Source organism: Vicugna pacos, chromosome 9, assembly GCF_048564905.1.
Source record: "Vicugna pacos chromosome 9, VicPac4, whole genome shotgun sequence".
NCBI classification, from domain to species: domain Eukaryota; kingdom Metazoa; phylum Chordata; class Mammalia; order Artiodactyla; family Camelidae; genus Vicugna; species Vicugna pacos.
Genome location: NC_132995.1, coordinates 47,698,971 through 47,711,385, shown reverse-complemented (window position 1 = coordinate 47,711,385; position 12,415 = coordinate 47,698,971). Strand labels below are relative to the sequence as shown.

At 40.5% G+C, this 12,415-nt stretch overlaps 1 protein-coding gene across 4 annotated transcripts in view; it reads left to right on the top strand.

Moving 5' to 3' along the window:
- The window catches only part of LOC116281933 (uncharacterized), a 207,957-nt gene that overhangs the window by 73,560 nt on the left and 121,982 nt on the right, over positions 1 to 12,415 (top strand). For 2 of the 4 annotated variants that reach the window (XM_072967770.1, XM_072967771.1), the window contains one exon: positions 9,423 to 9,585. The exons of the other annotated variants lie outside the window; for them this stretch is intronic. In XM_072967770.1, the coding sequence (XP_072823871.1) occupies positions 9,423 to 9,573 (151 nt within the window). In that variant the 3' untranslated portion in view covers positions 9,574 to 9,585. Of the gene's footprint in view, positions 1 to 9,422; positions 9,586 to 12,415 lie in introns of those variants that run through there. 4 annotated transcript variants of the gene reach the window in all.

The window sequence follows — 12,415 nt, the reverse complement described above, 5'->3', positions numbered from 1 at the left end:
ATAAACATATGAGTCATTTCTGGGGGAACAAGCAACGATGACTGACTTTGGAGGAAGTGGATATTGGATTTCGCAATCAAAGTCTTCAAATCAGTGTTTATAAATATGTGGAGCCATTTAAGGAAATTGAGTCAAAGAATTACAGGAACATAAAATGTCAGTGGTGCACCAAGTGAGGAATCTCAGTAGAAAAACTGAAATTATAGAAGAGAACTAAATGCTATTTCTAGACTTGAAAATGATAGTACTGAAATTAAAAATTTACTCGATGGGATCACTAGCATATTTTAGATGTTAGAAGAAATAATAATTGAACTTTAAGATAAATCAATAGAAATTATTCAGCCCCCCAAAACAGAAGAAAAAAGTGTGAAGATTAATGAACAGAGAAGGTCAGACTGAAAAACAGCATAGTAAAGAGCTTGACCATTCTTACCTCTAGAAACTGATAATAGAAGTGGACAGAATCTTCCAAAATAACCATTTTAGGAGTCTGGAAGTTCATCAGAGGCATGTAACAATTTGACAAGCATTTATTAACCATAAATAGTTGAGCCTTTGATAAGAACAATGGAAGGTTGCGGCCTTTTAGCCTGGGGATGCTCTCATCCCAGCCCGTCCCCCCCCAACTCTCTCCATTGGCATAGTAATTCTACCAGGGCAGGGTAACATGGAAAATCCAGAAGCTTTGCTGTCAAGAGAGGATGGACTTAAATCGGAGTGTGGCATAGAAAAAAATGAATGTTCCTGGGAATTGTTGGAAACAGTAGCAAATGAACAAGAAAGATCAATAGAACAGCTAGTTTAATGTTGTAATCCTGGGTGGAGAAAGCAGTGGAGAGGCAGACTGTCCAGAAATTTAACAGGGAACTCTGGGAATGGAAGGGCTGTGGTGGATGACAGTGAGCCCCCACATAGCCCCGGAAGTCTTTAACAGTTGTGCACAAGCCTCAGGCTGTGTTTGCTTAGGAGACACCAGACAGCTCCCTAGTATTTCACATGTCCCTGGCTGAACATGATGCCTTCGCACAACATTTATGAGACATGTGGATAAATAGGAACATGTAAACTATGTGCAGGGAAAAAAATAGTCAATAGAAACTGTCTCTGAGGGACCCCAGATACTGGATTTTGAAGACAGAGACTTGAAAGTAGCTATTATGGATTAATTCAAAGAACCAATGGAAAGCATGTTTTAATAATTAAAGGAAAGTATGAGATGCTGACTTATCTAATAATTGACCTAAATAAAAAGATAAATTATTAAAATTGTTTTAAAAAAAAGAACCAAATGGAAATTCTGGAGTTGGAAAATAGAATAACTAAAATGAAAAGTTTCACTGAAGATGTTCACAGTGGCATGAGATGCATGAAGAAAATGTGGAGATCAATAGAATTTATCCAATCTGTGATGTCTTTCCATTAGGCTGCAACTTGACACATTCTTCTTCCAGATCAGGAAATGTAATCACCCACAGAACACAGAGATAAGCTGGTTGAGTTTGTAATTTAAAAGGGAACGAAAGCATTTCACCCGTCTCTGAAACCACAACTGTCCTTTTCTCGCCTGGATGTACTTTTTGAGGTTGGGGTTCTCAGCGGAACGTTATTCTCAAAGGAGGGGGACTTTCAGGATCAGTGTAGAGCTGCTAACAGACCTCAGTGGCTTTGTCAGAAAGAGTCTCATCAAAAATAAACTTGGTTCCCTAGGAAAGAGACTGCGCAGTGCCAGCCCCAGGATAAATACGTGCAGTGATTTCTGTCAGGAAAACACATGACTTGCTTCTTCAGTCCTCATACAGATGAGAGGGAGAGCTGTGCATGTCCAACCTGACGATGCCACGTGCAGGTCCTGGTGAAAGGCAGAGTCCCCTTCGCGGTCACACTCCGAATAGCAAGGAGTGAGAGAGTTGGTCATTTGGAGACGAGTAAAGTACAGTTTATTTGAAGAGTGACTCAGGAAGAAATGATATCCTTTTTCATTAATATTCCTTTTATTTCAGCCAGAGATAATGAGATTTTTGTGGAACTCAAGGAGCTAAAGAATGATGATGGTTTCTGAAGGCTTTAGAAGGCAGCAGCTGTGCTCACTTAGCCAGTGGGCTGGTCAGGGTCCCAGGTGCTGTTTCAGAGGCTCATGCTGAGTCCTTCAGCCATGGTTTCAGGGGATTAGTCTTTTTTTTTTTTTTTTTTGTATTTTATCTTCTCTACCACATTTTTTTTTTTACATTTTTTATTGATTCATAATCATTTTACAGTGTTGTGTCAAATTCCAGTGTTCAGCACAATTTTTCAGTCATTCATGGACATATACACACTCATTGTCACATTTTTTCTCTGTGATTTATCATAACATTTTGTGTATATTCTTGATGAAGACTTGCGTTCAGGAGAGACTATCTCTAAGATCACATTCTTTGGCTTCTTTATTACTTCTTTATCTTTATTGCATTTAACTATCTGTATTATTATTGCTAAGCAAGGGGAGATCACCTGTCAAGTTGTTTCCAAAGTGTCTGTTACAGGAATGTATCCATCCTGGAAATGTACAAAAGGATCTTCTGGGTTTGGGAAGAAGAGATTAGGATTTCTATACTTTTTGAAATCTAAGAATGAGAAAATAAAACTTTACTATTACACACTATAATTTCATCAAATTTTAAAGATGTATCATTATTGGGTATTTCAGAAAGGAAAAAATGCTAGCCGTTAAACAGTGACACAGTGCCTTCTTTTAAATCTTATACTTATTGAAAGATCCCATTTCTACTTATTTAGACATAACATAGATTTTTAAAATCATGTATTGCTCTTGCGCATACGTGGACAGGAGAAGAGGTAAAATAAGTTTCACATATACTCAGGTAATAACTGGACACGGCTGCTGTCTCTCCAGTAGTGATCTGTCGTGAGATATATCTCGATTCAGAGCCACTGTGTGAAACCCTGTGTCTTCAAATCATTGAAATATGGTGAAATGCAGAGTAACCTTATACAGGCAGACCTTGGAGACCCTGTGGGCTTGGTTCCAGACAGCCACGGTAAAGCAGGCAACACAGTAAAGTGAATCACGTGAACTTTTTAGTTCCCCGGTGCATCTAAAAGTTATGTTTACACTGTACTGCAGTCTGTTAAAGGTACAATAGCATCATGGCTGAAAAAATATCTGTATTTAATTTAAAATACTTAATTGCTAAAAAATGCTAACCATCATCTGAGCTTTCAACAAGTTGTAATTTTTTAGCTGATGGTCTTGCTTCAGTGTTGGTAGCTGCTGAATGATTGGGTGGAGGTTGCCAAAGGTTGTAGGGCTGTGACCGTTTCTAAAATAAGACAGTAAGAAAGTTTGCCTCATTGACTGACTTCCTTTCATGAATGGTTTCTCTGCAGCGTGTTTGAAAGCATTTTACCCACAGCAGAACTTCTTTGAGAATTGGAGCCAGTCCTCTCAAACCCTGCTGCTGCTTTATCAGCTGAGTTGATGGACTCTTCTAAATTTTTTGTTGTCATTTCAACAGTCTTCATAGAATCTTCACCGGGGGTGGATTCCATCTCAAGAAACCACTTTCTTTGCTCATCCATAAGAAGCAACACCTCATCCATTGAACTTTTATCATAAGATTACAGCCATTCAGGCTTATCTTCAGGCTCCGCTTCTAACTCTGGTTCTCTTGCTGTTTCTACCACTTCAGCAGTTACTTCCTCCACTGACATCTTGAACTCGTCAAAGTCATCCATGAGGGTTGGAATCAACTTCTTCCAAACTCCTGTTAATGTTGCTATTTTGACCCCTTCCCGTGAATGTTGAATGTTGAATGTTCTTAATGGAGTCTAGAATGGTGTTTCCTTTCCAGAAGGTTTTCAATTACTTTGCCCAGATCCATCAGAGGAATCACTGTCTATGGTGGTTGTAGCCTTGCAGAATGTATTTCTTACATAACAAGACTTCAGAGTTGAAGTTACTTCTCGATCCATGGGCTGTGGAGTGGATGTTGTGCTCACAGGCATGAGCAACATTAATCTCATTGTCCATCTCCCTCAGAGCTCTTGAGTGTCCAAGTGCATTGTCAGTAAGCAATAACATTTTGAAAGGAATCTTTTCTGAGTAGTAGGTCCAACAGTGAGCTTAAAATATTCAGTAAGCCGTGTTGTAAACAAATGTGCTGTCATCCAGGCTTTGTTGTTCCATTTATAAAGCCTAGGCAGTGTAGATTTAGCATAATTTCTAAGGGCCCTGGGATTTTCAGAATGGCAAATGAGCCCTGGCTTCAGCTTCAGGTCACCAGCTGCATTAGCCTCTAACAAGGAATTCAGCCTGTCCTTTGAAGCTTCGAAGCCAGGCATTGACTTCTCTCCTCTAGCTATGGAAGTCCTAAGTGTCATCATTTTCCAATAGAAGGCTGTTTAGTCTGCATTGAAAATGTGTTGTTTAGTGCAGCCACCTTCATTAATGGTCTTAGCGCGATCTTCTGGGTAACTACAGCTTCTCCATCAGCACTTGATGCTTCACCTGCACTTTTATGTTATGGAGATGGCTTCTTTCCTTGAACCTCATGAACCCACCTCTGCTAGCCTCAGACTTTTCTTCTGCAGCTTCCTCACCTCTCTCAACCTTGATAGAACTGAAGAGAGTTAGGACCTTGCTGTGGGTTAGGCTTTGGTTTAAGGGAATGTTGTGGCTGTTTTCGTCTGTCTGGACTATTACAACTTTCTCCATGTCAGCAACAAGGCTGTTTCCGTTTCTTATCACTCGTGTGTTCTTTGGAGTAGCACTTTTAATTTTTTTCAAGAATATTTCCTTTGTATTCACAACTTGGCTAACTGTTTGATACAAGAGGCCTGTATTCACATGCCTTCCTTGCTAAACTTAATCACTTCTAGCTGTTGATTGAAAGTGAGAGACGTGCGATTCTTCATTTGAACACTTAGAGGCCATTGTCGGGTTATTAATTGGCCTAATTTTGCATTGTTTTGTCTTGGGAGAGGGACAGGGGAACGTCCAATTTGTGGAGCAGTCAGAACACGCACAGCATTTATCAGTTCAGTTTACATCTTCCATGGATGCAGTTCATGGCTTCCCAAAACAGTTTCCATAGTAACATGAAAGATAACCGATCACAGGTCACTGTAACAAATATAATAATAACAAAAATAATAATGCAAAAGTTTGAAATATTGGGAGAGTTACCAGAATGTGAGACAAAGACAGAAGATGAGCAAATGCTGTTGGAAAAATGGTGCTGCTGGACCTGCTCAGTGCAGGGTTGCCATAGACGTTTGATTTGTACGGAAGGCAGTGTCTGTGATGGCGGTCCATGCTTCTTCAGAGACCCTGGAAGGAAAAAGAGGTGCTGCAACATCCTGATTTAGCCCTGCAAGGTCTGTGGCTTGCCTGTTTTCACCTCTCTTCCTGGTGGTGCTCACAGGACTGGCGGATGAGGTGGTCAGTATGACCTCAAGTTGCCCAGGCCCTGGCTGGCTCCGTGTCCTGACACCAGGGCAGACAAGCTGGCTTTCAGGAATGCGGGTCAGGACGTCAGCATGCAGGTGCTGCCACTGTCCAGTCCCTGCTGACTACCTCCTCGGAGCAAGTGAGGGTTCTCCACGGGAGTCTGCATTTATTATCCTGAAGCTCAACAAAATTAGCACCCTGTGAAGACGATCTGCTCAGTTAAGCCTGACTTACTTTCTCAGGGATTAAGAGGCAAGTTCCCACGCACTGCCGACTAGTCAGAAGTGAGCTCTGGTGAGGAAGATGGGAACAGGTCTAACGTAGACCCCCTTTCTCTATTTCCTCTCTCTCTCCCCTTTTATAATATGAGTTTTTGACTTCATTCTGTAGCAAAAGTACTCTCCCTTTTTTGTGCTTGCAGTTTATAACTGACCTCAGCAGACCTCATGCTGGAGAGCGATCAGCAAAGCCAACATCTGCTGTGATCTTTATTTGAGATGCTTGTTTAACTATATGGCAATCTCAGTATTAGCTAGGCATGTGGAAAAAAACATTTAAAAAATGAAAAAGAACAAATGAACAAATGAAATATTTTTCCTTTGAAATAGCAAAACTGTTATTAAGGGAAAAAAGTAGGTAGAGTAAGATAAGCTTCATTGGAAAATATTTTCTCATCTTTATGGCTTATGTGTCCCATTTGGATGCAATGCAAAAAATATGCTTTGTTCAGTGTCCCATGGTGATGAGAGCCAAATAGTTTTAGAATGTTCAATAAAAATGAAAAAGACATAAATATTTCTTACAGTTTCCTAAGTGGATGATCAGTAATACAAAGCTGTTTGTAAGTAGAAGCCTGAGAAATAATAAGCATATTAATTAATGAAGCTTAAAATACAAAATAAATGTGGAGTCAGCAGTTCACTCATGCATAAAGCCTATCTCTAAAAATAATAAACATATTTGCATATAGTTATCATATCATTTGTAGATTTTGATTGGTGTTCTAGAAGCTAATTGTCCTCAAATCCTTAGAGTAATTTATCAATAACAGAAAAAATAATGTGTATACTTACCTTAATTAAAAAGAACGCTCATACATGCAGGTCTAGCCATTTTTAAAGTATCCTGCCAGCTCCCAAATCTATATCTTAATTGATGTGCTTGCCCTGGAATGACTCCCCACTTATGCTCATGGAATGAGTCTCCCTCCCTCCCTCCCCACCCCTTCCTCCCTTCCTCCCTTCATCAGTGAATTGAAGACTCCAAGGAAGCTAAACCTGAACCTCCCTGCATTTGAAGGTAACTCACGTGGATCCTGGGGTGAATGCACATGACGTGAGACATGATGTTGTAGGAGACGCTGCACTTCTCCCTCAGCCTGGACATGCCGTGACGATGGGTGGGGTAGCCCTGAGGGATGCTGGCCAGTCTCTCACATGAGGCCCCACATCTGACCAGCAGTGACTGTGGCAGCATCCCCGAGGTGCTCCTCCCTGCTCTTCCCTCAGGCCCGACTGCTGGGATGTAGCCCCTGGGTCACCTGTGTCGATTTTCAAACTGACAGTAATTACAGTGCTAACTTCCTCACCTTAAAAATTATAGAACAAGTATTTGTACACCCATATTCATAGCAGCATTATTCACATCAGCCAAAAGGTGAAAGCCACTCACATGGCTACTGACAGATGACTGGATAAACAAGACATGCTTCCATAGTGGAATAGTATTCAGCCTTGAAGGGAGATGAAGTTTTGACCCACACTTAGCATAGGTGAACCTGGAGAACATTACGGTGCAGGAACTAGGCCAGGCACAATGGGACAAATGTATGATTCTGCTTCTAGGAGTCAAGCTTAGAGAAACAGAAAGTAGCGTGGCGGCTGCCAGGGGGCCGGAGGGTGGTGGGGAGCTCTTGTTTGATGGTTACAGTTTCAGTTCACAAAGACGGAAAAGTTCCACAGATGGATGCTGATGGCGATTGTGTAGCAGTGTGAGGGTACTTAGTGCTGTGAAGTGTGTACTTCAAAATAATTAAAATCGTACATCTTATGTTATATGTACTTGATCACAGTAGAAAAAAAAATAAGACAAGAAGGCTATCCTTTCCCCCACTCTAATGAATTGCACCCAAACCCAAAATCCTCCACAAAAACAAGAAAGTAATCCCAGGGAGATAGTTGATTTTATTAGTGTAGTTTCCCCTGCATCCAAAAGTAGAGCGTTCCTAGATCTCTTATAAGCCAAAATGGTGTAAAGCGAAGAAGCAGCTACCTTAGGACAAAGCTTGTTAACAGATGCACAAAATAAATGGAGATAAATCACAGATACAGACGCAGTTCAAGGCCGTGGAGGCTTGATGCTGAGATGTGAGTGCAGTTCCCACAGACGCAGCTAGGTGGCACCACGCGCACCATTCCGGCTGCGGCTGCTTCTGTAAGGGCTCAATTCACTTGCAAAACCAAAGCTGAACGCTATTTTCACATTTCGCTTTTTTTCTAAAAATTGAAAATCCTCTTCCGATTTCTTTTTATTAATGGGAACAGGAACTAACATAGGTCTTTTATAAAAGTGAAGTACAAACTTTCGGAGAGTAGGGGATACCTGTACTGTGGACACGTGTGAATCGTGAGCTAGTAAGTGGCCAGGTGATTTTGAGGGCGTTGCAAGTGTTTTGGGTGTGGCACTCACTGTTGCTGGAGTGAAGGAAAAATGCATGTATTCTGTAAATACTGAAATACACAACTGTGTATTTCCAGTGCTTTCTTTCCCTTCCTCACTAGCGTGGGTTTGTCAAGGTCCCAAGAGCCCCTGCAGCAGGTCTGCATGAGGTTAACCATCTTCGAGATGTGTTTAGTGCAGCAAATGCGAAGTACTTTCCTTGAGCCATTTACAGCCCAGGAGAGGACAGGGAACCACCAGGAGTATTTGTTTAAAAAATAAAGTAAGGTAGAAGTCCAAGTTTACACTTTTACCCCCAACACTTTACCTTTTTCTCTTAGGATTTTTTTTTTTTAAGGAATCAGATTTTTACAGTGGAAAGAATTTGAACTTTGGAGCCACACAGTTGCCTCCTTTTAGTGTTGTAACCTTGAACTTCTCAGTATCAGTTTCCTGGATTGTAAAGTGGGGAAAATGACACTGACATTTCAGAGTTTCTTTGAGGAGTGAAGGAGATAAGAAAAGTGCCACACACAGCACGTGTTCAGTGCACACCGGTTTACCTCCCTCCCTTCCTCTCCCTTCTCTCCACAGCTGGTGGAGGTGGCAGAGGCCTGGGTTCTAGGTTGGAAGGTGTAGTGTGATGGGAGCAAGGAGGGAGGTAGAAATGTGAGCAGTCCCAAATGCCAGCTGTTAGGAATGGAATCCCCACTCAGCAGTCAGCCAGCTGCGGAACCTCAGGCGTGTTTCTCTAATCGCTCATTTTCACAGGAATATATGCAGCATATAAAATTATAAATACACTGTACTTTTTTTATGGTAGCAGTGTGAAATAGAATTTATCCGAATTTCTGTGTTTGTAAGGCAGTCTTCGGTAGTACTACTGCAAACAGAAGGTGCATCTGCATGTGAAGTTGCATGTTTTATGAACACCAACTATCGAAACTGAAAAAAAAAAAATCAAGCAACCGTGCTAGAGGAAGAACTAAATTAACATTCTATTCTTTTTAGAGAAAATGAAATTACAAAAATTGTTGCCATGTAAGAAAGCAATCAGAGATTACGCAGGTTATAAAAAATGTAGAAAGATATTTTCTGGATATGTGTTGAATATCTAATTAATAAAAATGTCATGAATTTGGATTTTCTGATAATGGTGGTATTTTTCATATTTTTATAGATGAATTTTGTAGTTTCTTTTTTCATTCCAAATAAGCACACACATTTGTACATAATTCTGTATTTGTTACTTTATGCTTTTTTTCCCTTAAATTGGTCACCACAGCTGGCTTCTGGAATTGCCTCTTTCCAGATCCCCATTCGGGCGAGTTGATGGGGGAATCCAGACAAGAGGAAGTGGTTCAGGGACATGGGAGGCAAGAATTCCACCCACAGGATCATGTCATCTTTCTAGAAGTAGCCCCAAAACCTTGAGTGATGAAAATAAACGGGAGAAAAAATAATTTCATAATTAATTTTTGAAGTTCTATTATTACTATATTCAAGTTTTGAGACTTTTTTAATGCCACTATGACCATTCTGCATGCTTTATCTCCCTTAATAAGCACAACCCGATTGGGTACGTGGTGGTGTTATGTCATTTTAATTAGGGAGGAAATGAGCTTTGGGGAGGTAAGCCCTGAGCACAAGTCTGGGCTGGAGACCACAGTACGGACTTGTTGAGAACGTGGAAGGAGCAGAGGTGAGGGTCGCTTTGGGTGCTAAGTGTCCCACCTGTTGAGGGCATGTGTGGGCACCTTCCCCGGGGGTAACTGCGGGCTCGCTTGTGCTCCTGCTTCTGCTGTGGGCTGATGGATGAAGGGACCTCTCCTGGGGGGGCCTCTGATGAGACTTTGTGAGTCTGAATTTTCCTAGTTGCTAAATAGAGACTGTGGCCCTTGGATAAGCTTGCGTTTATCACAGCTAAAGAGGCCTTGGTGGGGGAGGGGGTCAGGGGTTTTTAATCATGTGTGATTTTAATATGAAAGAATGCTTTCCAAAACTAGCATGTTTTTGCCAGGATTAAAATGATCTTTCTACCTTATTTCATTTTTTTTAAAGCTCTAAATGCCAGGGCTTGACTCCCTTGACATTTCTGTTTAATTAAAATGATTTACAAGCTAAATATACAAATAAGTGAATTAATCATGCTAACTGCAATAATCTTACCATTGTGTGACCCAGATTGGGGTGAGTATATGTAAACGATGCAAAGTGAAGGGAAGTGGGGGCTCACATTTTCTTTGGACAGTGAAACAATGTCACAGCCAGGTACTTTGTTTTCCAAATTAATTTTAGATTATTTAATCTTTGCATAATTTACTTATATAAATAGAAACACATCTTATGACTTAAAGTCAATAGGAATTTTTGTATAAGCTAAATGGTTTATATTAAAATAAAAGCATGTATGTGCAAAAGGAATGTATTTAATTGCGTAAAGTTTGGAAGACTTCAAGAACATGACTTACAGAGTGATGCTGAATGCAAACCTTTCTGATAATTTAAAGGTTCAGAAGTGGCATCTAATATTCTTAAACTCTTCATAGTTCCTTTTCCAGAATTTTGTGTAGTGGAAAATTTGAGAATCACAACAAACTAGGGAAATTGTGTTTTATAAAATCCCCATGTAATCAACATCCATGTTTAGCAGAGATCAACATTGTATTCATCTCTTTTTTAATCTGTCCCCCTGTGTATTTTAAAGCAAGTTCGTGTGTCACGTCATTTCACCCGTCAAAGTGGAGTTGAAAATAGAAAGCAGGTGTAGCACACAGTCCCTGAGATGACAGGGTTTAAAATCCTGTTGAGGAGATATCACTACATATGCATAGACCGTTAAACCAAAATATGGCACTCACAAGTTTACAGTCAATTTTCTAAAGCCTTGGCCCTCGTTTTTTATAGAAAATGACAATATAAACAATTCCTGTGGACTGGAGCATTTGAAGATGAAGGGAGAAGTGTGTCTGTGGGGAGGGAGGGTGTGCCAGCCCCGGGTGGACGGGAGGGATTTAAGAAGAGGGCAGTGGACATGCCAGAGCTTTTGGAGAAGATAATAGTGTGGTGAAACGGTACTAAAGAAGAACAATACGTGATACAGGTGTAGGGTGAGCCCGGGCATGGGTGTGCTGGTGGGGAGCCTGGTTTGGGTCCTCTTGGGGTGGTTCCGTCATGAGTTTACAGAAGATTAGTTTAGAGTAGCAATAATGAGATTAAGGAGTAAAATCTTAGGATATCAGTAACTAAACCTTTTTTTTTTTTCTGAATAGAAAATTACCACATTTAATATGTTCTAGTAATGGTTAGTTTGAAACTAGAGAAGTATGAAAAAAAAACCCAACCACGTTTTCATTGCCCAGAGATGATGGCTATTGACATCATTTTCTGTCTACTTTTTTTTAGTTAATAAGCTTTATTTTTTAGAGCACTTTGGGGTTCACCCCAAAATTGAGCAGAAAGTACAGAGTTCCCATGTAACTCCTGTTCCTACAAGTGTACGACCACCAACCCTTCCCCTGGCGTGGACATTCCCTCACCAGAGTGGTACGTTTGTTAGAATTGGTGAACCTACATTGATACCTCATTATCACCCGAAGTCGTCATTTACCTTAGAGTTCACTCTTGGTGGTGTATGTTCTCTGGGTTTGGACAAATGCATGATGACATGTATCCACCACTGTAGTGTCATACAGAATATTTCACTGGCATGAAGATCCTCTGTGCTCCCCCTTCTCAGCCCTCCTCCCCCAGTCCCTGACAAGGTCAGATAGTTAGAATTACCCAGTATGCAGCCTCTACAGATTGGCTTATTTCAGTTAGTAATATGCATGTAAGTTTCCTTCATGTCTTTTCATGGCTTGATAGCTCATTTCTTTTTAGTGCTGAATGACAATCTGTTGTCTGGACGTACTAAAGCTTATTTACTCATTCCTATTGGAGGACATCTTGTTCCTTCCAAGTCGGTGGTTTGAATAAAGCTACCATAAACATCTGTGTACAAATTTTTGCGTGGACAAATGTTTTCATCTTCTTTGGGTAAATACCAAGGAGTGTGAATGCTGGATCATATGGTAAAAGTATGTCTAGTTTTGTTAAGAAAACATCAAACTGTCTTCCAAAGTGGCTGTACCATTTTGTACTCCCCCAGCAGTGAGTGAGAATTTATGTTGCTCCACATGCTCACTAGTATTTGGTGTTGTTAATCTTCTTGGTTTTGGCCATTGTAGTAGTTCTGTAATGGTATTTCATTGTTTTAACTTCCATTTCCCCAATAACATATGACATGGAGAATCTTTTCTTAAT